Genomic DNA, 27,903 nt, shown 5'->3' with positions numbered 1-27,903 from the left:
GTACCTTGAAGGTAGAAAAGCGCTATTCAAGTACAACCCATTTATCATTTATTTATTTAAATAGTCTATTCTTACCCCCCACTTGAGACTGGGTGGGGGCACAGGGGGAAAAATTTGTGCAGTGGGCGGAGCAATAGTCACTAGGGGCGGAACCAAAGTCACTGGAGGTAGAGCTTGAAAACCAGAAAGTGACCGGGACTGACTAGACTTACATTTAACAAAAATGTCCTGATAATGATTTATCTTGGAATTAAAGTCATTTGGAAGTGGCTGACTGAAATAATTAGAAGATGGAAAAAAAAATTCTCGCTCAATGACGTCATCAGAAGTGGACGGGGGCGCGTCTTCAGAGAGTGCGTCATTAGCGGGCGTCAACGGAATGACGTCATTGTTGTCGCTGTCCAGGTGACTGACAGCCCAATCGGAGAAATGTTTGGCGAAGTGGTCAATTGGGTTGCCAAACATCTGAGGAGGGGAAGTTTGGGCTGAATGTAGCTTGCTTCGGTCCGGGGGAGGAGCTTGCGGGAGCGACGCATCTTGACGGCGAGAGAAAGACCTTCTGGCCGGCTTTCGTCTTTGCCGGCGCGCCCGGTACTGCGGTGTAGCGGCGATGTCTTCCGACCAGAGGGAGTCGATGGGGATAAGAGAGCCTCCAGCTCCCCACATGAGATTCGACCTCTCCTCTGTCGAATAGCGAAACGTCTCGGCTTCCATCGCTCGCAACACCATGAGCGTACCTTCATCCATCTCCTCGATAGCCGATGCGGGAGAATTGTCATTTGCTGGCTTCCTACTGTAACGACGGGGTCGCATCGTGATGCGGGTGTTGTTCTCCCAAGGATGCAGACGGCTTCAGACACAGCTTGCAGGTAGGAAAATTATTTATTTAAAGATCAAAAATCATACGGTGAACAAACAAAGACCTGCACATAGCACAAAAGGCAAAAACAAAAGGGCTAGCGTGGGAGCTAGCAAGCCAAAATAGCCTAGCGTGAAAACTAGCAGCTAAAGAACAAGAAATAAACGTCGTCATCAGTTGTGTAAAACAAACTTGGAAGCCAGACCGAGTGAGGCCAGGGCAAAGACGAAATAGCCCTCTGATTAGCGCCCGGGCAACAGGTGCGCGTCCCGAACACTAACCAGAGGCAGGTGTGTACAATCTGCCGTCATGGCAACTGAAACAAACAAAACTCAAGGTGCTGAAAACACATGTGACTCGAAAACATAAACAAACTATGATCCGGGCAGTGGATCATAACATACAAAAGGGCTGTGAATATTTGGGCACCGCATGATTCGATTTGATTCTTGAGGGTAACGATTCGATTCCAAATCGATTCTCGATTCAAACCGATTGTCGACTCAAAATCAATACTTTTTAATACCATTGGGTGGCGGTTCTATGATTAATGACATTCCTCCATAAAATAGTCAGCTCTGACAATGTTTATTTTACTTAAAAGAAAACTGGTTTTGTTTCATAAAATTCTACCTAAATATTTAATAAACAAACAAACAAATAAGGCAACAAGAGAAGTAGCCCATACTTTGCTAAAGTAACTATGTACAGCAGATATGATCATCTACATCAACAATATGATTTTCCTAAGTAGAAATCAACATTTTATCAATTTTTTTTTTTTTTTTAATCGATTAAGAATCTTTACATTTTTTCATTTTCATTCGACAATCAAATTATTGTTGACACCCCTCGTTTACACACAAACATTTGACATGCTAATTTTGCAGTCGTACGCCTCAGGGACATATACCGTAACTCAGTGACGTGCGGTGAGGTTCATGGCTGATGAGGCACTGACTTCATCACAGTCAGATTTACAAACATATGAACCCTAAAGAGTATCTTATTCACCATTTGATTGGCAGCAGTTAACGGGTTATGTTTAAAAGCTCATACCAGCATTCTTCCCTATTTGGCACTCAGAATCAAGGGTTGGAATTGGGGGTTAAATCACCAAAAATGATTCCCGGGCGGGGCGCCGCTGCTGCCCACTGCTCCCTTCACCTCCCAGGTGGTGATCAAGGGGATGGGTCAAATGCAGAGGACAAATTTCACCACACCTAGTGTGTGTGACAATCATTGGTACTTTAACTTAACTTTAACTTTACACATACAAACTGTAGCACACAAAAAAGCACATTTAATTTAAAAAAAACGTTATTATGGTCTTACCTTTACTTTTAAATGAAGTCCATGCGCAGCTCCTTTTCAACAAAAGCATCGATAACTTTTTTATAGAAGTCTTCCTTATCTTTCCTCAGTTTTAAAAGTCTCTCTGTCTCGGTGGAGATCTTCCTTTAAGTATTACCTCCTGCTTCGATTGAAAGTCCAGTTTAGAAAGCTGTTTTATTTTAGATATGTAATCCTCCATGTTAAAAGTCCAGGCAAGAGGAAAAAATAAACGATCGCTGCTTACTGTTGCTGCTTGTTGTCACTTATTCTGCAGCCATGTAGTCGCAGAAATACTCCCTGGGATCACTACCGCCCTCTACCACCAGGAGGCGGGATTACTGCGAGCCTCACACAGTACATCTTCGCAGCAGTTTTATGATTGCTCAGCACAAGAAATACGTTACACACATACAGTTGTTGACAAAATACACTGTACATTATATACCTCAGCTAACTAAACTATGGAAATGTATAAAATAATTCATATAGCAATACGGTCTCACTGCACAGCAGGCCAGCAGTTAGCCGAGTCATTGCGCAATCCATGGTGAGGTTTCAACTCAGTGACGTGCCTCAACTGGCTGCTGACTCACCGCAAGTCTCTTCTCAGTATTTGAACGGCAAATGTGAAAATTCAGCGATTTTGAATAAAAAATAATCTAAAACTGGTGAAGTTAAATGGAAAATAACTTTATAGTATAATCACTAGATACATATAACAATTTAATATATTTTTTTTCTTTTTAAATTTTTTTTCTTTCCATGATGGCACGTGAGGCACCGCCTCACCTGCCTCCCCTGACTGCACGTCACTGCCGTAACTTGGTACTTGACGAACGCTATCTGTTGCTAACATTAGCATGCTAACCTTTTAAGCAATTTTTAGAGCCGTACAGCTCAGAGTCATGTAACTTGTTATTGACAAATGGTAACTGTTACCATGCTTCTTTTTTTTTAGCTAATTTTACAAGCGTACCCCTCAGAGTCATATAACTTGCTAGTTAGCACATGCTAACTGTAGCATGCAGAATTTCAGGTGGGCTTCAGCAGAAGTACATTTCAGAGTCTTATAACTTGGTATTTGACACATGCTGACGTGTGTATGTGTGTGTGTGTGTGTGTGTGTGTGTGTGTGTGTGTGTGTGTGTGTGTGTGTGTGTGTGTGTGTGTGTGTGTGTGTGTGTGTGTGTGTGTCCGCGCGCATGCGTGCGTATTCTGCACAATTCTTGAATGGGTTGACGCTGGAATTCGCTTGCAGGTTTACAATACCTATAAATATGTGTTGACATTATCGCAAGGAAATCTGTCAGGTTCAAACATAATGTTGAGCTTTTTGTTGCTCTTGTGTTGAAAATATATTCCGGTACATTTGTAGCCTTGATTTGCTTTAAAGAAGTTGAAGTTTTACTTACTGGCAAGCAGAGGTGGGTGAAAGTCTGTGTTTGGCAAGTTTGAGTCATCCACTTGAAATAGTCGAGTCCTTCCAAGTCATCAGCACGGTTTAAACTAAGTCATAATCTTTTATGTTTGACATACACTGCGAATACATTTTGAATTATTTTATTTTCTTGGACATAATGAAAGCAGTGTGACATAGAGATGTGACTTTCGCAAATGAATTGACTCTTTTGAACAAAAATGAGTCAGAGTTTACATACAAAAAAATATATGTATAAGTGTGTGTATGTGTATGTGTGTGTATATATATATATATATATATATATATATATATATATATATATATATGTATATGTATATATATATATATATATATATATATGTGTGTGTATATATATATATATGTGTATATATATATATATATATAAATAAATGTATATGTATATATATATATATATATATATATATATATATATATATATATATATATATATATATATATATATATATATATGTATGTGTGGGGGAAAAAATCACAAGACTACTTCATCTCTACAGGCCTGTTTCATGAGGGGTTCCCTCAATCATCAGGAGATTTTAATGGAAGCATTCACATACCATGGTTTATATAGGGCACAGAGTGGGTAGGTACAGGCTGGCGTAGGGGCGTGGTGATTGGCTCATGTGTTACCTAGGAGGTGTTTCCGTCTGTGGCGGCATGTTGATACAATTTCGCTGCGCTTGTTGAGGGATGACAGGTCTGGACGGTATATAATAAACAGTTTCTCTTTCAAGCATAGGTTGCATCATTTATTACCACTATTGTAAGGTGTGCTGGATGCAAGAATTTGCCATGTTATTGAATATTCAACATTATTGTCTTTGAGGTCCCAAATGTGTTTGCTGAGTTCTGTGGTATTCCGAAGGTTTTGGTTCCTGAAAGAAGCCTTGTGATTGTTCCATCTGGTTTTAAACTCCCCCTCGGTTAATCCTACATATGTGTCGGATGTGTTAATGTCCTTGCGTGTTACCTTAGATTGGTAAACAACTGATGAGAGGGCAATCAGGTTTCTGTTTACCAATCTAAAGTAACACGCAAGGACATTAACACATCCGACACATATGTAGGATTAACCGAGGGAGAGTTTAAAACCAGATGGAACAATCACAAGGCTTCTTTCAGGAACCAAAACCTGCGGAATACCACAGAACTCAGCAAACACATTTGGGACCTCAAAGACAATAATGTTGAATATTCAATAACATGGCAAATTCTTGCATTATATACTATTATATATTGCATATTATATATTATATATTATATATTGCATTATATATTATTATATACATACACACACACATATGTGTGTGTGTATGTATACACTATGTATGTATATGTGTGTATACAGAATGTATGTATATATATGTGTGTATGTGTACAGTATGTATGTATATATATATGTGTGTGAAAAATGTGTGTGTGTGTATACACTATGTATGTATATATGTGTGTATATATATGTACATAGATAGGTTGTATGTACAGTATATGTGTGTGTATACTGTATTAAGTTAATAAAGTTAAAGTACCAATGATTGTCACACACACAGTAGGTGTGGCAAAATTATTCTCTGCATTTGACCCATCACCCTTGATCACCCCCTGGGAGGTGAGGGGAGCAGTGGGCAGCAGCAGTGGCCGCGCCCGGGAATATTTTTTGGTGATTTAACCCCCAATTCCAACCCTTGATTCTGAGTGCCAAGCAGGGAGGTAATGGGTCCCATTTTTATAGTCTTTGGTATGACTCGGCCGGGGTTTGAACTCACAACCTACCGATCTCAGGGCGGACACTCTAACCACTAGACAACGTAAAAATGACGAGGTCTCATTTAATTTAATTACATTTTTTAATATATATTTCCCCCCAAAATTTTTCAAAGTGGAATATTTTGTGTGAAATAATTGGAGTCCTAAATAGGTCAATAATTCACAACACCATTGATTTTAATTTATCATTTTAAAAAAATCCCACTAAAATCTTTGGTGATCCAAAAGGCCCTCCCACACCCCTACCCCCTCATAAATATGCTAAAAATAAGTCATACTTTTTTTTTTTTAATGTTATTTTAAACACTTAAGTCTCTAGATCAACTTCAGATCTATCAATCAATTATAAGGGTATGTATGTGTATATATATATATATATATATATATATATATATGTGTATATATATATATATATATATATATATATATATATATTTATTTATTTTTATTTTTTTTATTTTTTATTTTTGTGTGTCCTGTCCAGCTTCTCAGGCAAATCATATAGTTGATGTAGATGCCCATGTCGGCTGTTCAGATTTACTTTACAAAAGAGAAGTGTAGGATACTTCTCTTGTTGCCTTATTTGTATTTGACTTTATTAAATGTATTTATATTATCATTTAGTGCAGCCGGGCCGGAGCAGGAGGGGATAGAAAGAGAAAAAAAAAGAAGACAGAGGGGGAAATTGTGGGGACAAGAGGGGGATTAGACAGAGAGACAAAAACAACAACAGCAAACAACAACAACAACAACAACAATAGAGCAACATCAGCAAATACGACATGTACAAATATGATGGTAAAAGTAATAGCAAATAAGCAGTTAGCGAAAAATAAAAAATAATACAGAAATGACAATGAGCATTATTACACTACAAATGGATCAATACAAATACCAATAGAAATAGCGCTATTGATAATGAACAATACCAATAATTTACCTTTATTATCAACAATACAGTTGTTTAAATGCAACAATACATATACGTAATGATAACTTGAGATACGAAAGAATGCAGAAAAATGGAGGGGGAGAAAGAGAAGCAACCTACATTAATCTTGTAGATTGTTATAGTCACAATAGGTTAAGCTTTGTCAGTGTGCCATGTGTTACACCCAGTTTACCCGAGGGCAACAACGTTAATATATGTTTGATGAAACGTGATTATGTGCATGAGTGTAAGTATGCATATGTACTTGTATATGTACAGAATGTGTATATGTGTTTGTACAATGAATGTATATGTACAGAATGTGTATATGTGTTTGTACAGTGAATGTATATGTACAGTATGTGTATGTGTATGTTTGTATATTGAATGTGCGTGTGGATGTACGAACTTTAGGTAGGTAAATATGTACTGTATTTGTGTATGCATGTGGGAGCGTAGGTACCTATGTACGTATGTGAGCATATGTGAATTTGCATGTACAATACATTCGACTCCCAGAGTGCGTGGGAGCCAGAGCACGGCCCCATCACCCCCGAGAGCCCAACCCACAAACAGTAGGCGTGGTGCCCAGGGAACCAGGGACCACCGCCCCCACGCAGCCAAGCCGGCCAGCGACAGGAACCCCAGAGCCCGGCCCACCGTACCGCCCACAAGGGCCAGCAGCAGGCCGCAGACAGACGCACCCGGCAGAGGACAGGGCACGAGAAAAGCAGGGGACAGCCAGACCCCAAGCCAGCGAGAGACCACACCCCACACGGGCAGAAAGGCGAGACGCCCCGCCCGAGGGACCCAGAGACTCCCCGCAACCGGACGGGAAGACCGCCCCCGCCCCACCGGCAACCGGGCCCCCACGAGCCAACCCCCCCACCCCCGGAGAGCGCGGCGAGGCCAGACCCCGGCCATCCATCCATCCATCCATCCATCTTCTTCCGCTTATCCGAGGTCGGGTCGCGGGGGCAGCAGCCTAAGCAGGGAAGCCCAGACTTCCCTCTCCCCAGCCACTTCGTCCAGCTCCTCCCGTGGGATCCCGAGGCGTTCCCAGGCCAGCCGGGAGACATAGTCTTCCCAGCGTGTCCTGGGTCTTCCCCGTGGCCTCCTACCGGTCGGACGTGCCCTAAACACCTCCCTAGGGAGGCGATCGGGTGGCATCCTGACCAGATGCCCGAACCACCTCATCTGGCTCCTCTCGATGTGGAGGAGCAGCGGCTTTACTTTGAGCTCCCCCCGGATGACAGAGCTTCTCACCCTATCTCTAAGGGAGAGCCTTGCCACCCAGCGGAGGAAACTCATTTCGGCCGCTTGTACCCGTGATCTTGTCCTTTCGGTCATAACCCAAAGCTCATGACCATAGGTGAGGATGGGAACGTAGATCGACCGGTAAATTGAGAGCTTTGCCTTCCGGCTCAGCTCCTTCTTCACCACAACGGATCGATACAGCGTCCGCATTACTGAAGATGCCGCACCGATCCGCCTGTCGATCTCACGATCCACTCTTCCCTCACTCGTGAACAAGACTCCGAGGTACTTGAACTCCTCCACTTGGGGCAGGGTCTCCTCCCCAACCCGAAGATGGCATTCCACCCTTTTCCGGGCGAGAACCATGGACTCGGACTTGGAGGTGCTTATTCTCATCCCAGTCGCTTCACACTCGGCTGCGAACCGATCCAGCGAGAGCTGAAGATCCTGGCCAGATGAAGCCATCAGGACCACATCATCTGCAAAAAGCAGAGACCTAATCCTGCAGCCACCAAACCAGATCCCCTCAACGCCTTGACTGCGCCTAGAAATTCTGTCCATAAAAGTTATGAACAGAATCGGTGACAAAGGGCAGCCTTGGCGGAGTCCAACCCTCACTGGAAACGTGTCCGACTTACTGCCGGCAATGCGGACCAAGCTCTGACACTGATCATACAGACCCCGGCCACCCCACCCAAATCGGCCGCCGCAGGACCACCCAGGCACAGGGCCACGGGAACCACCCACCCCACCTGCAGGGACCCCAACGATGGAGATGGAACAACCAGCAACCGCCCCGCCGAGCCCCCCCTCTGAGGGAGGGGAAAAATTAAAAATTAATATTAATAAAATATATAAAAAAATTAATAAATAAATTAAAAAAAAGAATTAAAAGAAGATCACAGACATGCTGACAAACAAGGTCACTACCCCAGCAACTGGCCGACTCGCAGCACCTCGGAATACCTTGCAGCACCAAGCTACCACAATAGACGCAGGGACTAGGCCCAACAGGCCCCAACCAAGACGGGCACCCGGAAGGGATGGACAGCGGGACCCAGGAGCTCCAGACACGCAGTTCGAATGCAGTAGCCTGAGGCGTCGACCCCCGTCTGACAGGCAGGCCCAGAGCGTACCCCCAGAAATATACATACATACATACATATATACATACACATACACATACACACATACATGTATACATACCCACACATACACATATATACATATACATACACATATGTACACAAACACATATATATATACATACATACATACACACACATATACATACATATACACAGTTCGTCAGCCCCGACAGCCATCACGCGCACGCGCTGCCACCAGTCACAACATCAGCCACACCCTTGCACCAGACCCAGCAGCCACGGGCGCCCACACCACAAACAAACGGCAGCAGAAACAGCAGCCGCAATAACCCCAGACAGCCAGCACCAGCCAATCAAATCAAAGCGATCAAAAAAAAACTGCGACCAGCAACCACACGCCACCAGGACCATGGAGACCAGCCGGCGCCAGCCCGCCAGTCAGCCCGAACGCCAACACGCAAACAAGAGACACCAACACCCCCCCCCCCCCACCACCACCAAAAGGCCCCTCACCCCAACCCAAACCCGCACAAACACACCACCGCCCAAACAACCGAGACACAGCATCCAGACCAGACACGGGGGCCGCGCCGCCACCACATCAAGTCACCAACAGAGACCCCACAGCGCAAGGGCACAGACCCCACCCAACAGGAAGTGAGACCCGCGCGACGCCACACACAAATAAATAATAAGATTTAAAAAAATAAAATAAAATAATAAAATTTTAAAAATAAAATAAAATAAAAATAAGTAAATAATAAAAATAAAAATAATAAATACATTAAAAATAAAAAAATATATATAACAATAATAAATGAATAAAAGCCTGGCAGGCCACCAGACCGCAGTCCCCGCCGGCCGACGAGGCAATGAGGGGTGCGCCGAACCCCAATCCCCCCATGCATGTGTACAAGGCCCCCAGAGTGTCTGCTGTGTAGTTAAAATTAGGAGGTCAGCCGTTACAGCCGACCTCCAGTCCCTATTGATGTGTGTACTGTAGCGTGAGTGAGATATGTATGCTTGTGGGAACTAATAATGCGATTAAAATTGGGGGACATCAAGGTCATGGTGGGTCCCAACCAAGCCAAGCCCCCCAAATCCTAAGTGTCTAATATGCAGCTAAGATTGAGGGATGGACGAGCAGGGGACAAGACAGGAGGACTGGAGCCCCATTGGAGGCATCCTCAACCCCCCGCCATGCCTCCCCGCAGGACAAATCAAATCAAATCAAATCAACTTTATTTATAGAATCCCCAAAGTCCTATATATGTGTGACTGTGTGTGCTATAAGTAGGAGGAGTAGAGGGCCCGGACATCCCCCCAGTCCACGCGGCCGACAACCAGGAACTACGGCCAGGAGGCCGCCATCCCCCGCCACAGCCCGTGACCCACACCAGACAACTTTAACGTGACGCCACGCGAGCCCTCCCCCCGCCAAACAAAGCCAGCCCCCGCCCGCCCCAACCCAACCCTGCAGAGCCCATACCCCCAACGGGTGAAGAAGCCAATGCATCCCGTCCGCACGCCATCCCCCAAACCAGCCGGCAAGCCAACGCCAGCCAGCCCCACAACCCCACAAGCGCACAGACACCAGCCACAGTCCCCCAACCACTCCAACCCAACACAGCGATGCCAACCGCTGGTATCACTGCAGCAACCATCACCACCACCGCCCGTCCGCAGCGCAAACACCCGCGGCCGCCGAAACCATGTATGTATATATGTATGTATGTATGTATATATTTGTATATGTATAGTATGTATGTTTATTGTATGTATGTGTGTATATATGTATATATGGTACGTGTGTAATGTGTATGTGTGTGTGTATGTATATATGTATGTGTGTATTTATGTATATATGTCTATATCGTGTGTGTGATTATTTTTTTATTGTATGCATTTATTTATTTCATTTATTAATTTACTTTATTTGGATTCACTTTTCGGGTTCATTATTCTTCAGGGAAGTAGTTCAAGTGTACAAAAGCTTGCATTGTTATTGTGTCCCTATTTTTGCAGTAGTTTTATTTATACATTTTATATACATTAATGCATTTTATTCTTAGTCATTATTTGTGTATTTTTTGTTCCATAGTTGAAATGCATCAGACTTCTTTAGGTGGAAAGCATGGAAATATGGCACCACCTTATGGAATATCGAAATATTACTATGATTTACTGTTGCGAAGATGTCCTGATGATTAGCCCGCAGACGGCGCCTCAAGTTGGTTGTATTTTCACTGGAGAAAATGGAGTTTAACAACGTGTCTTGTTGTGTACCATGGCAAAGGTGAAGTGCGCCCGTATGTCTTCTCTTCTCTGTCTTCCAGCTGTCGAAGACATATTGTATTGAGTTGTGTGACAACAGTACAGTCGTTTTCCCACTGAATACAAATCAAAACACTGCTTCTTACAAAGAGAGTAGTTCTGATCGGATCTCCTTCGTGATTTACCCGCAGCCCCCCCTCCCCCCCACATGCAAATGTGATTGGATAGATTCCTAACTTGTTCTATCCGCCTAAAGACGAGATTAAATACAGTTGGATTTCGTCTATGTCAACATTTTTGTCTCGTTTTTATTCATTGACTAAATTGTCTATTAATTCCATTATCGTTTCAGTCAATTAGTTGTCAATGACGATAACTAAGACACAAACATCTTGAGTCAACAAAATCAACACTGAGCTGAATCGAGGCGCACGTGCTCTGCTTCCGTGGTTTCTTCAGAGTTGGCGGTGCAGCAGCAGATGCTGTGGGAACCGTCCAAGGGACCAAGTTTCTGTGGTCCTGAGACGGAGAAACACTCCAGTCCTGACTGCATCTCGGTGCCACATCAGAAGATCCAGGATCTCCATAACAACGGTAGGAGAACCAATCACTTCCTCTCAGCGACCTCCACTCACTTAAGTCGATTGCATATTCAGACTTGTCGCACGCTCCTTTTGCAAAGGACACACATTCAGTCTGGCCCATGAATGCCTCGACTTGAGAATGTGTAGTACGCATTCATCCTGCCAAGGTCTTGCAGTGAAATGCAGCCGGAGGAAATTTCTTGGCTGTTGCAGCGACTATTCACCTTGAACAATCATCGATCCGAAATGAACACATGGTTTCGCTTATTGGCTGTAGGAATCTTTATCTCTTTGATCTCTTTGGTGTGCAGGGTTCCACAAACTCACCTTGGTCAACACGTGGTACGGTTCTCTGCGGCCTCTTTTCAATCCTGAAGAAAACATCAGCATGGTGCCGACCGTCACCGATGGAAGTCAGAGGTATTGGACGAGTAGACTTAAAGTGGTTTGGATTTAGTAGTTTAGAGCAGGGGGTGGCCAAAATGTTTGAATTGGTGGCGCATTGGGCTAAAAAAAAAAAAGGCATACATGTAAATATATATATATATATATATATATATATATATATACATACATATACAGTATATATGATTGTGTATATATATATATATATATATATATATATATATATATATATATATATATATATATATATGTGTGTGTGTGTGTACATATAATATTAATATAATGGATATTGGTATATATTTAATAATTATTATGAGAAAGTTTGACTTCTACCTTGTTTACTTAAAGTTTTGTAAGCAATCAGAAATATCAAGCTGCTAAAATGCGCCAAACATGGATACGTTTTGTTTTAGATTTTTGTTTACTTTTAATTAAATTGCAAACATTGCAAAATGCATCAATTAACCCCCGGAGTGTGTGCAAATATTCCAGTAGATAGTACAGTAGTTGTCACATTTTGTAGGTGACGAACCCCAAGATGCAGAGACAGCAGGCTTGGTGCAGGAAAACCTGATTTAATTTAACACTAAAACAAGAACAAACAAAAGGGTACAAACAAAAGGCTCGCACAAAGGCGGAGAACAAACTTGGCTATGAACAAAAACTAGCACAAAGGCTAACTGTGGACAAGAAACAAAAACATTACTGTGACACGAAGGAACTATGACATGAGCAGAGTGAACAGAAGTCGACACAGCTACAACGATAAGTATTAATGACATTGACAATCATTAGCGACAATACTCCAGCACTGACTAGAGGGCAAAGCAGGACTAAATAGTAGCTGGCTGATTGACACCAGGTGTGGCCAGGTGCCAATCAGCCACAGCTGAGGGGGACACAGCACTCAGGGAACCAAAATAAGAGCGCTTACAGGAAATAAAGACACAGAAGAAAAACTCAAAACATAACTAAACTGTCAGTGACAAACCTGACAGTAGTACCCTAATTTGAAAACCAATAGTGTGGAGGGAGTGATTTGCCTTTTTCCCATCATGCTTAGTGATGGATTTAAATGGGTGTAATTTTTAATATTTTATGGTGCATGGACGTTTTTTTATAATGTCCACAAAGTTCAGTGAGCAGGTTGTTATGTGTGACAATGTGTGTGACTTTTTGATTTGGTTGGATATTTTTTTTCCCCCCACCATGACTAGGGAAGGTTATTTGCATTGGTGTCATTCATGTAAATGTTGTGCATGTCATTGATCTGAACTACTCACATTGGCCACTAGATGGCGGCACAATACCTGCATCATAATTGTCAGACTACCCGGTATATAAAATAGTGCGATCTTACTGTGGGGTAGGCTTCCTTATTAAACTCATGACGTCTCGCATGCCAAATTAAAGATGTCAGCGGACCGCGTGCCGAAGTTTGAACACCCCTGGTTTAGAGCTATCAAACAATTATTATTAGTTCCCAATCTCTTTGGGATATGAAGTCCCTCTAAGCAGATGCAATGATGCAATGAAATGTCAATACCAGATCGTTATGCTCTTGTATCGATCCTTTCATCAAAACATTGATACTTTTGATTCTTTAGTTCAGGGGTGTCCAAACTTTTTCCACCAAGGTTCACATACTGAAAAGTCAAAATATGCGGCGGCCATACTGATATTTTTTTTTATTAAAAAAAAATGCTAAAAAGAGATTTTGTGTCAGCTTTGTATTATTGGTGACTAAGTATATTATTAATAATTATTAGTTACAACATTTCAGCTTTCTCTCATTACATACCGATTTTTTTGCTCTTTTTTCCAAACATTTTTACTGTTGTCGTTGTCCCATGTAAGAATAGAATAAACATATTAATAATAGGATTGTGTAACTGCATGAACTAGTGTGTCAAAACTTCTGCCTGTAAAAATATATTCATGTTCAGTTGCACATTCAACAGTTTGTAATATTAAAGTTAATATTATAAAAAAAATTTATTAACTAACTAAATTTTGTATGTATTTTAAATATATTTTATTTTTTATCTTGAGAACTTCTAATATTTTAGAACAGGGATGTTTAAACCTTTATTTTCTAAGGGCTGAAAAGTCAGGTACGGGGGGGCAATTTTGATATTTTTTTTATTTAAAAAATTTAATAAATATAAAACAGATATTATATACGTATAGATGAAGTATATTATTAATAATGATTAGTTTAATATATTTCAGCTTTTCCTCATTACATACCTATTTTTTTACATTTTTACTATTTGTTTTTTCCCATGTAAGAAAATTATAAATAAAAATAATAATACGATTGTTTACCTGCATATTCTAGCGTGTCAAGAATTCTACCAGTACAATAAATATAATGTCCAGCTATATAATTAACAGTGTTTGTTATCGATGTTTTAATTTTCCTAATTAATTCCAACGTTAATATTATTTAATTTTTTAATTAACTAAACTTTCTTTATATTTTAAGTATATTTTATTTGTATTTCTAATCTTTTGCATCAAGAGCCACATACAGAAAAGCCATATATGGGTTTTTCTATATAAAAAAGAAATGCTCAAAACAGATATTTACAGACAAAAAAATTGTGTTATAAGTGACTACTTACATTATTATTTTTCTCATTGCATTTCAATTTTTTTCTTTTTTATTACATGTTTATATTGTTGTTGTTTTTTTAGATAGATATGTTATTATTTGAAAACACACAATTTTTAAAATGTTTGCAGACACATTAGGTATATTTGCACAAAGTATCGTTATCAGATCGTATCGCCAATACCAGCCTGATTTTTATTTGGTATCTGGTCAGAAATGAAATCAGTGGTATCGCACATCACTCGGGGATGTGTCCAAAGCTTCAGAAACGTTTTGAGTTACTCCCAATTTTAAGACAAATTAGACTTCTATTAAGAAATACTGCAAATGTTGGTATTGATTGTCCACCAAGTAAATACAGGTCCAGTCAGTGGCAGTTCTAGCTTCAATGGGGCCCTGGGCAAGAACCTCAATGTGACTGAGCCGTGGTTCAAGTTAATGACTCGGAATAGGAACCGAATCCGGTATCTTTTTTTGGCACCGACTGAATCTCGCCGGTCCGTTTGGACATCCATTCACGTAAAATCCAACAGTGCCATGTTTCGGTACCGGGGTTGTAAGGTGAGCGGCTCGCACTCCAACAGCACTGAGAGCGAGCCAAACTACCTCGAAGTAATGTTGCAATTTTCAACAAAGAACAACAAAGAAATCGACTCAAAAAACACTTCAACTTAAGTAAAAGAAGGCTCAACTTTTCCAAAAATGTGCTGGCTTTAAGCAAATATACATTGGCTTTGCTATTGGCATGCTACTGATTAGCATTAGCGATTTTACATGGAGATTTCAACACCTCCAAATGTGTTCATGAAAACTACAACTAGCATGCACGTTACAATCAAATAGCTGGTGCGTAATAAGTACAATATTTACAGTATTAACACTTTTTAGGGTGCAACAAAAAATAAATAATAAACACACAACATAAACTATACACTACTGCCATCTAAGGTCTTGGACTTGCAACTGTAATTACAAATTAATGTCATACATGCAAATAAGAAATATATAACAACTAGACAGCAGTCGTCATAAACAGCTTATTTGTAAATGTTACAATAAAAATATATATTTGGTGGTGGGGGGCTGGAGTCTATCCCGGATGTAATTGCAGTGAATAAAAATGTGTGAGCTAAATTTGTGTTAAAATTTGGTGTTTCAAAATTCAGTTTGTAATAAAAAATTGGTGCTTTAAAATGCTGTTCTTTAAAATCCAGTGTAAAAAAAATACAGTATAAAAAAAATTCAGTGCAGAAATCTTGGTTGCTTCATAACTCGAGACTCACTTCCTGTGAATCAATCCTGTCTCAGAAGCAGCCAACGAGGTGAGTTTCTATGAAAATATTTTTTTATGCACCAAATGTTTTGCCACTGCATTTATACACACTGAATTTTGCTCACATATTTTCATTCAGTGAAATTGTCAGCATAAATATAGATAGATAGATAGATAGATAGATAGATAGATAGATAGATAGATATTTCATATAATTTGACAGCAAAAAAATTAAGTTACATAAATTCAGTGTAAAAAAAACCTTTCGTAATAAAGACACAAATGATAAATGATAAATGGGTTATACTTGTATCGCGCTTTTCTACCTTCAAGGTACTCAAAGCGCTTTGACAGTATTACCACATTCACCCATTCACACACACATTCACACACTGATGGCGGGAGCTGCCATGCAAGGCGCTAACCAGCAGCCATCAGGAGCAAGGGGTGAAGTGTCTTGCCCAAGGACACAACGGACGTGACTAGGATGGTAGAAGGTGGGGATTGAACCCCAGTAACCAGCAACCCTCTGATTGCTGGCACGGCCACTCTACCAACTTCGCCACGCCGTCCATATTAAATTAACCTCCATAGTTCATGAAGGTTTTTGCTGCGTGAGTGACAGTGAAGATTCGCCACCACAAGCCCAGAGAGTGTGCATTATTGCCACAGCCTGCAGAAAAGCACCAGAATGGTACAAGCCAAACTTTATGACATGGGTGTCAAACTCTGGCCCGCGGGCCAAGTGTAATTTCACTTGGCCCTTGAGGCGATATCAAATTAACACTAGAGCTGGCCCGCCAATTATATACAGCGGCGGTGGCGCGGTAACACCGCATTCACCGCTAATTCTCATACTTGCCAACCCTCTCGGGAGGCTCCCAAATTTCAGTGGTCCTTCCGAAAATCGTCACGTCTGCTTTTCATCCAGTCCAACGAGTGCTGGCCCAGTCACATAATATGTGCGGCTTCTGCACGCACACACAAGTGAATGCAACGCATACTTGATCAATAGCGATACAGGTTACACTGAGGGTGGCCGTCTAAACAACTTTAACACTGTTACAGATATACGCTACACTGTGAACACACACCAAACAAGAATGACAAACACATTTCGGGAGAACATCCGCACCGTAACACAACATAAACACAACAGAACAAATACCCAGAACCCTTTGCAGCACTAACTCTTCCGGGACGCTACAAGGTGTGTGTGTGGGGGGGGCGGTTTGGTTGTAGCAGGGGTGTATTTTGTAGCGTCCCGGAAGAGTTAGTCCCCACCTTCTACCATCCTAGTCACGTCCCTTGTGTCCTTGGGCAAGACACTTCACCCCTTGCTCCTGATGGCTGCTGGTTAGCGCCTTGCATGGCAGCTCCCGCCATCAGTGTGTGAATGTGTGTGTGAATGGGTGAATGTGGTAATACTGTCAAAGCGCTTTGAGTACCTTGAAGGTAGAAAAGCGCTATACAAGTATAACCCATTTATCATTTATATTATTTATTTTAATCGTGTACAATAATTATACATAATCGACTTACAGTTTACAACCTTGTCAAATGATATGAAAGCATGTGTTAATCACAAAGATGATTATTTATTTAACATAAACATTTTAGGCATAGGTCAGGCTGATTAGAAAAATGAATACTAATCAAATATACTGTATAAGAAAGGATCATTAGTTTGTAACAAAAAAGAGGATGGGGTTTACCTTGCCTCAGATATTGTTATTTTGCAGCGCAGATTAGAACAGTGCTCAATGGGAAAATATTGACGAAGAAATGCCCTCCATCCCCATACAAGCAATCCTGGGTGAAATGGACCCTTAAAGTGTGGAAAATGATCATAAAGGAATGCAAACTCGAGAGTGAAATTACAGTTCATAAATGGTGTGCCTATGATTCAGAGTTTACACCTAATAAATTAGACTCAAGATTCAAGGACTGGATATCTAAGGGTATAACAGCTTTATTTATGTAGTGTAATGAAAGATTTAAAAAAAAAAATGCTTCGTTTTGAAACTATTAAAAGGACACATTTATTAGAAAACCAAAACTTCTATCGATATTTGCAGTTGCGGCATTTTGTTAATTTGTAAGTGAAAAATGTCACAAAGACGAGTATATGTTTGATTGAACTTTTTACAAAAGCCTATAATTCAGAAACTATTGATAGAACTGTTTCATGCTAGTACAAGGGTCTGTTGAATCTGAAATCATATTCAACTTCATATATTAAAACAAAATGGGAGAAGGAAGGAGGGATAACTATATCCGAGGAAGGATGGACAATAATATGGAAATATCAATGGACTTGTACCAGCTCACCCAAGTGGAGGGAGTTTGGCCGGTGATCAGATTTTTACCACACTTTCTCAGAAGTCTCACTATGATAACTCCCCTGTCTGTTGGAGAAATTGTGGGAACCTAAACGCAAACCACTACCATATTTTCTGGGACTGCTCTGCCATAAAGGACTATTGCAAAGAGATACACCAAGCTCTACAGAATGTTATTGTATATATGTGTGTGTGTGTGTGTGTGTGTGTGTGTGTGTGTGTGTGTGTGTGTGTGTGTGTGTGTGTGTGTGTGTGTGTGTGTGTGTGTGTGTGTGTGTGTGTGTGTGTGTGTGTGTGTGTGTGTGTGTGCCAGATTTGGCCCGCCATGTAATTTCACTTGGCCCTTGAGGCGATATCAAATTAACATAAGAGCTGGCCCACCGATTATATACAGCGACGGTGGTGCGGTAACACCGCATTCACTGCTAATTCTCATACTTGCCAACCCTCCCGGAAGACTCCCAGATTTCAGTGCCCCTCCCGAAAATCGTCACGTCTCCTTTTCGTCCAGTTCAACGAGTGCTGGCCCAGTCATATAATATGTGCGGCTTTGGCACGCACCCACAAGCGAATGCAAGGCATACTTGATCTTCAGCGATACAGGTCACACTAAGGGTGCCTGTATAAAAAACTTTAACATTGTTAGAAATATGCGCCAGACTGTGAACCCACACCAAACAAGAATGACAAACACATTTTGGGAGAACATCCGCACCGTAACACAACATAAACACAACAGAACAAATACCCAGTACCCTTTGCAGCACTAACTCTTCCGAGACGCTACAAGGTGTGTGTTATTTACTCTCTGTTTATATGATTTTATTTTATTTTTGATTATTATTATTTACTTATTTAAAAACATTTGTTATTGATTTATCTGTAAATATTATTATTACTTTGTTTTGTTTTCTTGCTGTTTTTCTCTTTTATGAGGGTGAGGGGTCAAAATATTTTTGACATTTAGGGCAGGCAATAGATGTATGATGTATGCAAAAGGATAGGACTGTCTGATGCTGGATGTCAATAAACATTAAATGAAAAAAAAAAGAAGGATCATTAACAAGTGATAAAATACAATTATGTTGCGTTAATATACATAAACTAAATTGAAAATGAATAGGTCTCCTAAATAAACTGTCCAAAAAAAATACAGCTTCTCCGCTTCAGTCATATTTTTTTGCGCTTAAGAAACTTTTCTATGACTTTAGCTCCAGACTTCTTCTGTTCGTTTGACATTGTCATTACTGCTGCAAGTGGTGGAAAAGTGTATTATAACTGAGCGCCGCCAATACGGACCACAGCTGAGAAACAGATATTTTTTGGAGGCCAAACAATGGGCTAAGAAACACTGAAATAAATCTAATGTGAGACTTGTGTTGAATCGATTCTGACTCGAATCGTTAGGTTGCCAAAGATTCACAACCTGATCAAGGATTTACATGGGTTTACGGTGGAAATCCATAGTTATGGCCTACTGAAACTCTGTTTCCTTGTGTACCCTTCAGATATCTGGGTACTATCCTGGGCTCCTCGGTCATATCCACCACTGTTCTGGGAGACAATCAGCCCGTCAGCACAGCAGTCCACTTTCATCTCCATCACAAAGTGCAGGTGAGAAGGATCTCTTTCCAACAGATTTCCCTTTGACTCTTCGTATCAAATCCTGGTCCTAGAATCCTGCCGGCGCTGTGTACGACTCTGTGTGCGCCTTCTGGGACTTTACTCTCACGTAAGAGATATTTGGAGTTTTTACATTCCTGCTAGAGCTATCTTAGCTGCCACAATCCGAGATATTTAACTGTTTTCCGTTCTTCCCATTCCTGTGCGAACATGCGACTATCTGTGTCTGCCTAGTCCTGAGGCGGGCGGCTGGTGGAATACCAAAGGGTGCAAAGTTGTTTCCAGACACTACGACCACACGGTGTGCTACTGCAACCACACCACCAACTTTGCATTGCTACTGCAAGTCTACGAAGCCCAGGTAGCGTCTGAGCCGTCTTCAACTGTATGTACCGCTATTTACAGCTCATTGCGTGGGTGGGGTCTGTGGACCGTGCGTGTGTTTCAGCCGAGTCCAGAAAACAAAAAAGCTCTGCAGGTGCTGACGTTCATTGGCTGTGGAGTGTCTCTGTGTGGCCTCCTCTTCACCTTCATCCTTTTCATTGTCGTGGGGTGAGTCACAAGCATCACAGAGTGCACCCTTCATACCGCTGACGGTGAAAGCATTTTTTTTAAACTACCACATTCACATACGAGAAAAAATAACACATCATAGTTGGAGAGCATCTGAGAGGTGTTTTCTAAAAATGCTGAACATTGCTGTTGTATGTTCAGTTCAAATTTCTCCGGACGATGCAAGGCCATTTTCCGCCAAAAATTTAGGAACTTTCGGTTCCTGGTAGGGCTGGGCGATATATCGATACACGCGATATATCGCGGGTTTGTCTCTGTGTGATATAGAAAATGACTATATCGTGATATCGAGTATACGTTCTCACGCAGTTGCTGCGGGCATTACACTACAGGCTCTCCTCCTCTTTCCAGTATCTCCTTCTCACAGACAGCAAGCGCACCTTCTTACACACGTCACATACTGTCACGTCATACGTCACATACGTATACGCCCTCCCCGAGCAGAGAGGTAGCAGCATGGCTAACATTAGCTGTGATGCTAGCGGAGTGGTGCGAGCGCTAATACAAGAGAAAGAAGGTGCGAATCTGGTAACAAATGGAGGAATAATTAATTCCCAAGAAAAACAGCATCGTCTGGCGGTGGTTTGGCTTCAAGTGGGAATATGTCGAACAGACAACCGTAATTTGTCAAGTGTGGGGCGAAAGCGTTGCTATAAAAAGTAGCATTACTGCTGTAACAAACAGTTCAGGGTGTCCCAAGTTACCGGAGTGTGTTAGGTAAGGAGGAGGAGTTTTGTCCCTCTAGAGTTGTTGCCGTAGGGCTGTGACATAGGGTGTGTGTGGTTGTGGAAGGAGGTGTGTGATGTTGACATTAAAGAAGTGGTGGCTACCAAATCTGCTGTAATGTCTCCTCTTTATTATTTTATTAGATAAGTACACTGCATAGGCGAACTGAGGACACTCGGCTACACTGATAATATGTAGCATCATTTGAAAAGTCACCCGCTAGACAATGAGGAGGGCTTGCTCCGCACGTCAATATCTCCATTTGGTGCCACACGTCCACACCATCAAAATGCCGAGGCAAACATTTCCAGATCAACACCGTATGAAAAAAATAGTGATTTTTTTAGTTGTGATTTCCTTCTCTGCATGAAAGTTTAATAGTAGCATATATTGATGCAGTATGAAGAAGAATGTTTTAATGTAGACACATAGAATCATCATACTGCTGTGATTATATGCACCAAGTGTTCATTCAAGGCTAAGGCAAAATATCGAGATATATATCGTGTATCGCGATATGGCCTTAAAATATTGCGATATTAAAAAAAGACAATATAGCCCAGCCCTAGTTCCTGGTACCTCTAGTCCCTGAATCTATAGGTTCCTGTAGAAGTGTGTGGTTTGTGTTTCCATCATATCTCACAAATCATGTAGTTTATACAAATCAGACTGATGACATATGGAGGAGCGGTTTAGTAACTGTCAGTGTTTATCTGTAAATAACAATATATAAATATTACATATCAGTGTTTATCTGTAAATAACAATATATAAATAATATATTGCAATGTTTATTTGTAAATAACAATATATAAATAATTTATGTCAGTGCCATCCATCCATCTTCTTCCGCTTATCCGAGGTCGGGTCGCGGGGGCAGCAGCCTAAGCAGGGAAGCCCAGACTTCCCTCTCCCCAGCCACTTCGTCCAGCTCCTCCCGGGGGATCCCGAGGCGTTCCCAGGCCAGCCGGGAGACATAGTCTTCCCAACGTGTCCTGGGTCTTCCTCGTGGCCTCCTACCGGTCGGACATGCCCTAAACACCTCCTTAGGGAGGCGCTCGGGTGGCATCCTGACCAGATGCCCGAACCACCTCATCTGGCTCCTCTCAATGTGGAGGAGCAGCGGCTTTACTTTGAGCTCCCCCCGGATGACAGAGCTTCTCACCCTATCTCTAAGGGAGAGCCCCGCCACCCGGCGGAGGAAACTCATTTCGGCCGCTTGTACCCGTGATCTTGTCCTTTCGGTCATAACCCAAAGCTCATGACCATAGGTGAGGATGGGAACGTAGATCGACCGGTAAATTGAGAGCTTTGCCTTCCGGCTCAGCTCCTTCTTCACCACAACGGATCGATACAGCGTCCGCATTACTGAAGACGCCGCACCGATCCGCCTGTCGATCTCACGATCCACTCTTCCCTCACTCGTGAACAAGACTCCGAGGTACTTGAACTCCTCCACTTGGGGCAAGATCTCCTCCCCAACCCGGAGATGGCACTCCACCCTTTTCCGGGTTTTTTATGTCAGTGTTTATCTGTAAATAACAATATATAAATAATAAATGTCAGTGTCATCTGTAAATAACAGTTTATAAGTTATAAATGTCAGTGTTTATCTGTAAATAACAATATATAAATGCCAGTGTTTATCTGTAAATAACAATATATAATTGATAAGTGTCAGTGTTTGTCTGTAAATAACAATATACATTATAAATAATAAATGTCATTGTTTATCTGTAAATAGCAATATATAAATAATAAATGTCAGTTTATTTGTAAATTAAAATATATCGATAAAAAACGTCAGTGTTTATCTGTAAATAACAATATATAGATAATGAATGTCAGTGTTATCTGTAAATAACAATATATAAATAGCAAATGTCAGTGTTTAGTGTAATTAGTCTAATTAAAGAATATTGTGTAGATCAACCTAATGGGCCACCTTAAATCATGTGGCCAGATTTGGCCACTGGGCCTTGAGTCTGACTCCAGTAAACTAAATAATGAATTACATGTAAACAATAATCAGTAAATGATCAAACACTAATCATGACATTCATATGTTTCTCCTTGCGCAGGGTTCCTAAGTCGGATCGCACCACCGTCCACAAGAACCTGATTGTGGCTCTGGGAGCGGCGGAATTGTTGTTAATGTGCAGTGACTGGGCGTCTGCCAATGAGGTCAGAATAAATGTTGGTGCTGTGATTGAGGAAGAAGAATATTTTCAATTAGCTGAAATAGATGTCACTCAAAGCATGAACAGCCGTTTGGTTGCAGAGGCAGAACAAGTTTCTTGGACAGGTTGAGGCACTTTTTGACCCGAAGTGACCCTAAAAGGATAGGGACCTGCCGTGTTTTCTGGACTATAGAGCACACCGGTATATAAGCCGCACCTACTAAATTTCAACAATTTGTTTTCCATATATTAGCTGCACCAGACTATATGGCGCAAATACTGTATATACGTTGTGAAACGAGTTATTTACGCAGAAAGATTCTGTAAATGTTTATTTACATACCTTAATTGTTTCCAAACGGTGTCTGTAACAAAGCAGTAAAATGGCTGATCAAACAAAACAGAAGTCATCGTCATGGTCCCACTAGCTGCGGAAGCTAGCTCTCCAATCAGCTAAACAGAGTTAATAACTCCACGGTCCCGTTTTGGTGAATTTACTGAAACAATACAAAAATAATGCCATTGTAAGTTAATAATAAATGTGTTAGCATATTAGCTAATGCTAACAACACTAGCATCATTACATCATGACAGCACATACAACTATGCATGAAAACACTCCTACAGACATAACACATGGGACGGTTTCATAAATAAGAATTGTTGTAGTTATATTGTAAAACTTACAAACGTGAATGAAAAATCCATACGAATAGAAACGCTATGGGCAGCTAGAAAACCGAACGGCACTTCTACTTCCAGTTTAAAGCCTTAAACAGCAGGAATTCCCCTTTACCCAGCGGCACCTCGTCCAAAAAATGGCGCCACAGCACAAACAATAACAAGCTATTGAAGTGTTAAATGAAAACTTGTCGCTTTATGGCCCTTAGCGTAAAAAAATCCATAAATTAGCCGCACCGTTTTATAAGCCACAGAGTTCAAGGCGTAGGAAAAAAGTAGCAACATATAGTCCGAATTTACAGTACTTTCACTGGAAACGCAACCCAAAAGGTCCCTAAAGTACCCCAAAACAAACATCCTTTTAGGGTTAATTTCTGACCTTTTGGTCAACCCCATTTCTCATTGGGACCATATAGGTTGTTTTGGGACCTGTCCTGATCCTTCCAGGGCCCAAATGGGGTCAATACGGACAAAAAATGTGGTGTTAATGAACATTTTTGGCGCAGATTCCTAAAAAAGTAGAGCGTCATATGGATGATCTTTGACTAGATTTTGTAGTTGAAAAGCTCTCTCTTAGATACTGAGATATTAGTGCCGCCCTTCTCAAATAGGAGGGGCGGAACCCCTGAGGGGGCGCGGCGCGGCGCTTTATCAGTATAGTGCAGTATTGACAAGCTGTGCTCTTTGTCGCCAACTTGGTTGTTAAAAGCTGATTTTATTCATCAATTTTGACAATAACGTGTTTATAGAACCCAGTGAATTGTACGAATGAATAAATAAATATTACCAAGTAATAAGTAGAACCTCAATATAGGAATTTAATTGGTTCTGTGACGGAACACTCTACTCAAAACACTTGTCTCTCAAATCAACGTCGCCCATTAAAAGAAATAGATTTAAATTGAATCAGTGCTGGGCGCCCATCAAAAACATTGGAATGTTTTTTTTTTTTTAAAGAAAAAAAAACTTTTATATAATAAATATTGTATGAAATCAATAGAATGTAATACAAGCAAGTAAGATGTTTTTTATGAAGTTATGTAACAACGTACACTATTTGCCTTCTCCGTCAAACACACCATCTGAAGCTTCTCCATATTTCCATGGATAAATGTTGAGATATGATTTTAAGGTCCAAGGCTGACGTTATGGACTCATTCTGCTTCAGTATGGTTGCAGTGCTACGCTCCGACTTAAAGCATTATTGATCTGAAAATACTCATTAGTTGAGGTCCTACTGTATTTCAATCATCGTCATGACAGAAAAGAACTGAAAAGCACTGCAATTACTGTTTTCCAGTAAAAGTAATCAATGTTTCTTTCCACGTTGGTTCCTGCAGGCCGCATGTTTTATGGTGACAGCATTGCTCCATCTCTTCTTCATGGCTTCTTTCTCCTGGATGCTGGTTGAAGGGTTGCTGCTGTGGAGCAAAGTCGTGTCTGTCAATATCAGTGAGGACCGCAGAATGAAACTCTACTACGCCATTGGCTGGGGTAATAATGTCTAATCATTCAGACTGTCTGCCCACCAGCCGTTAGAACAAACTTCCTCCTCTGACGGCCACACACTGAAAAATCAAAGCATGCGGGGGCCATTTTCATATTTTTCATTTTCCAAACCAATACCATATATGTATATATATATATACATACAGTTGCGATCAAAAGTTGACATACACTTGTAAAGAACATAATGTCATGGCTGTCTTGAGTTTCCAATAATTTATACAACTCTTATTTTTTTGTGATAGAGTAATTGGAGCACATACTTGGTGGTCACAAAAAACATTCATGAAGTTTGGTTCTTTTATGAATTTATTATGGGTCTACTGAAAATGTGACCAAATCTGCTGGGTCAAAAGTATACATACAGCAATGTTAATATTTGCTTACATGTCCCTTAGCAAGTTTCACTGCAATAAGGCGCTTTTGGTAGCCATCCACAAGCTTCTGGCAAGCTTCTGGTTGAATTTTTGACCACTCCTCTTAACAAAATTGGTGCAGTTCAGCTAAATGTGTTGGTTTTCTGACATGGACTTGTTTCTTCAGCATTGTCCACAAGTTTAAGTCAGGATTTTGGGAAGGTCATTGTAAAACCTTAATTCTAGCCTGATTTAGCCATTCCTTTACCACTTTTGACATGGACAAAGACAAGACCTTCTGGAGGAAAGTTCTGTGGTCAGATGAAACAAAAATTGAGCTGTATGGCCACAATACCCAGCAATATGTTTGGAGGAGAAAAGAAGAGGCCTCTAATCCCAGGAACACCAAGCCTCCCGTCAAGCGTGGTGGTGGTAGTATTACGCCCTGGTCCTGTTTTGCTGCCAATGGATCTGGTGTTTTAAATGGGACAATGAAAAAGGAGGATTACCTTCAAATTCTTAAGGACAACCTAAAATCATTAGCCCGGAGGTTGGGTCTTGGGCACAGTTGGGTGTTCCAACAGGACAATGACCCCAAACACACGTCAAAAGTGGTGAAGGAATGCCTAAATCAGGCTAGAATTCAGGTTTTAGAATGGCCTTCCCAAAGTCCTGACTCAAACGTGTGGACAATGCTGAAAAAACAAGTCCACCAATAAATTTAGCTGAACTGCACTAATTTTGTCAAGAGGGACATATATATATATATATATATATATATATATATATATATATATATATATATATATATATATATATATATATATATATATATATATATATATATATATATATATATATATATATATATATATATATATATATATATATATTATTTTTATTTTTTTCCCAAGGATCTAGAAGGGTTTCAGTCATTAAATTGATAACTTACTCAGTGGCCTAGTGGTTAGAGTATCTGCCCTGAGACGAGTAGGTTGTGAGTTCAAACCCAAGTCATACCCAAGACAATAAAAATGGGACCCATTACCTCCCTGCTTGGCACTCAGCATCAAGGGTTGCAATTGGGGTTAAATCACCAAAAATGATTCCCGGGCAGCACCCTTGATCACCCCCCGGGAGGTGTGATGGGTCAAATGCAGAGAATAATTTCGCCACACCTAGTGTGTGCATGACAATTATATTTAACTTTGTGCCTTTAACTTTAAGAATAAGTCACATGTTATTATCAATATTTATTATTAAATGCTTAAATCTCTAGATTACCTTCAGGTAAATCTGTAAAAATAAAACATGTTTATGGTTATGGCACTTTTTGTAATTTAAAAAAACTTTTTTCCTGGCAAAAACAATATATGTAATATAATATATCAGTTTTATTCAAGTAATGTGAGGTCATTGGAACCAAAAATAGGTCAATAATTCAACATTTATTTTGATTCATTATTATTTTTGGAGCAATGTCTGTTTTCCAAAAAAAATCCCACTAACAATCTGTCGATTGTAAGTTTTTGGTATGTTTTCATTTTTATTTGTTTGTTTGTTTGTTTTCTGACCTTTTTGTTTATGGCAAACACACAAAATATGCAACATTTACTCCCTTAAAAATGTCAAAGTGGAACATTTGATGTGAAGTAAATAGAGTCTTCACTAGGTCAATAACTCATAACACCATTTTGATTCGTTATTATTTTAAAGAAAGAAAACAGACTGGAACATTGCAACTTTTTCTCCTTACATTTCATCTGTTTGCTAAAACATGCCTGCATACATTGAATACAGATATCCTTTAGTCATATCATCAATAGACCAGTACTTCTTATATAATGGGGGGCATGATAAGATGTCGGGGGGCATGAGACAACAATACACACGTCTTCAGCTAGGTGGCATGTATGTGCTGGTGCCAGCAACTCATAGAGTGGTTTGTACAGATAAATAAAGGTCAGGTTCTCAATTGTATTTTAATATAGGGGGGCTTGACAAAAAGACAATTGAGAAACACTGCGCAGCTAAAACATGCTTGAA

The 27,903-nt window shown here is 40.6% G+C and overlaps 1 protein-coding gene across 1 annotated transcript in view; it reads left to right on the top strand.

Moving 5' to 3' along the window:
• The window catches only part of adgrd2 (adhesion G protein-coupled receptor D2), a 115,424-nt gene that overhangs the window by 38,752 nt on the left and 48,769 nt on the right, over nt 1–27,903 (top strand). Inside the window, exons 9-16 of the mRNA XM_061980572.1 lie at nt 11,451–11,585; nt 11,887–11,995; nt 19,721–19,826; nt 19,889–19,944; nt 20,070–20,196; nt 20,284–20,387; nt 23,216–23,318; nt 25,336–25,489. Coding sequence (XP_061836556.1) covers nt 11,451–11,585; nt 11,887–11,995; nt 19,721–19,826; nt 19,889–19,944; nt 20,070–20,196; nt 20,284–20,387; nt 23,216–23,318; nt 25,336–25,489 — 894 coding nt within the window. The remainder of the gene's footprint in view (nt 1–11,450; nt 11,586–11,886; nt 11,996–19,720; nt 19,827–19,888; nt 19,945–20,069; nt 20,197–20,283; nt 20,388–23,215; nt 23,319–25,335; nt 25,490–27,903) is intronic.

Source organism: Nerophis lumbriciformis, linkage group LG20 (assembly GCF_033978685.3).
Source record: "Nerophis lumbriciformis linkage group LG20, RoL_Nlum_v2.1, whole genome shotgun sequence".
In the NCBI taxonomy this organism is placed as follows: Eukaryota; Metazoa; Chordata; class Actinopteri; order Syngnathiformes; family Syngnathidae; genus Nerophis; species Nerophis lumbriciformis.
The sequence above is the reverse complement of the archived record's forward strand: the minus strand, read 5'-3'. Positions and strand labels throughout refer to the sequence as shown.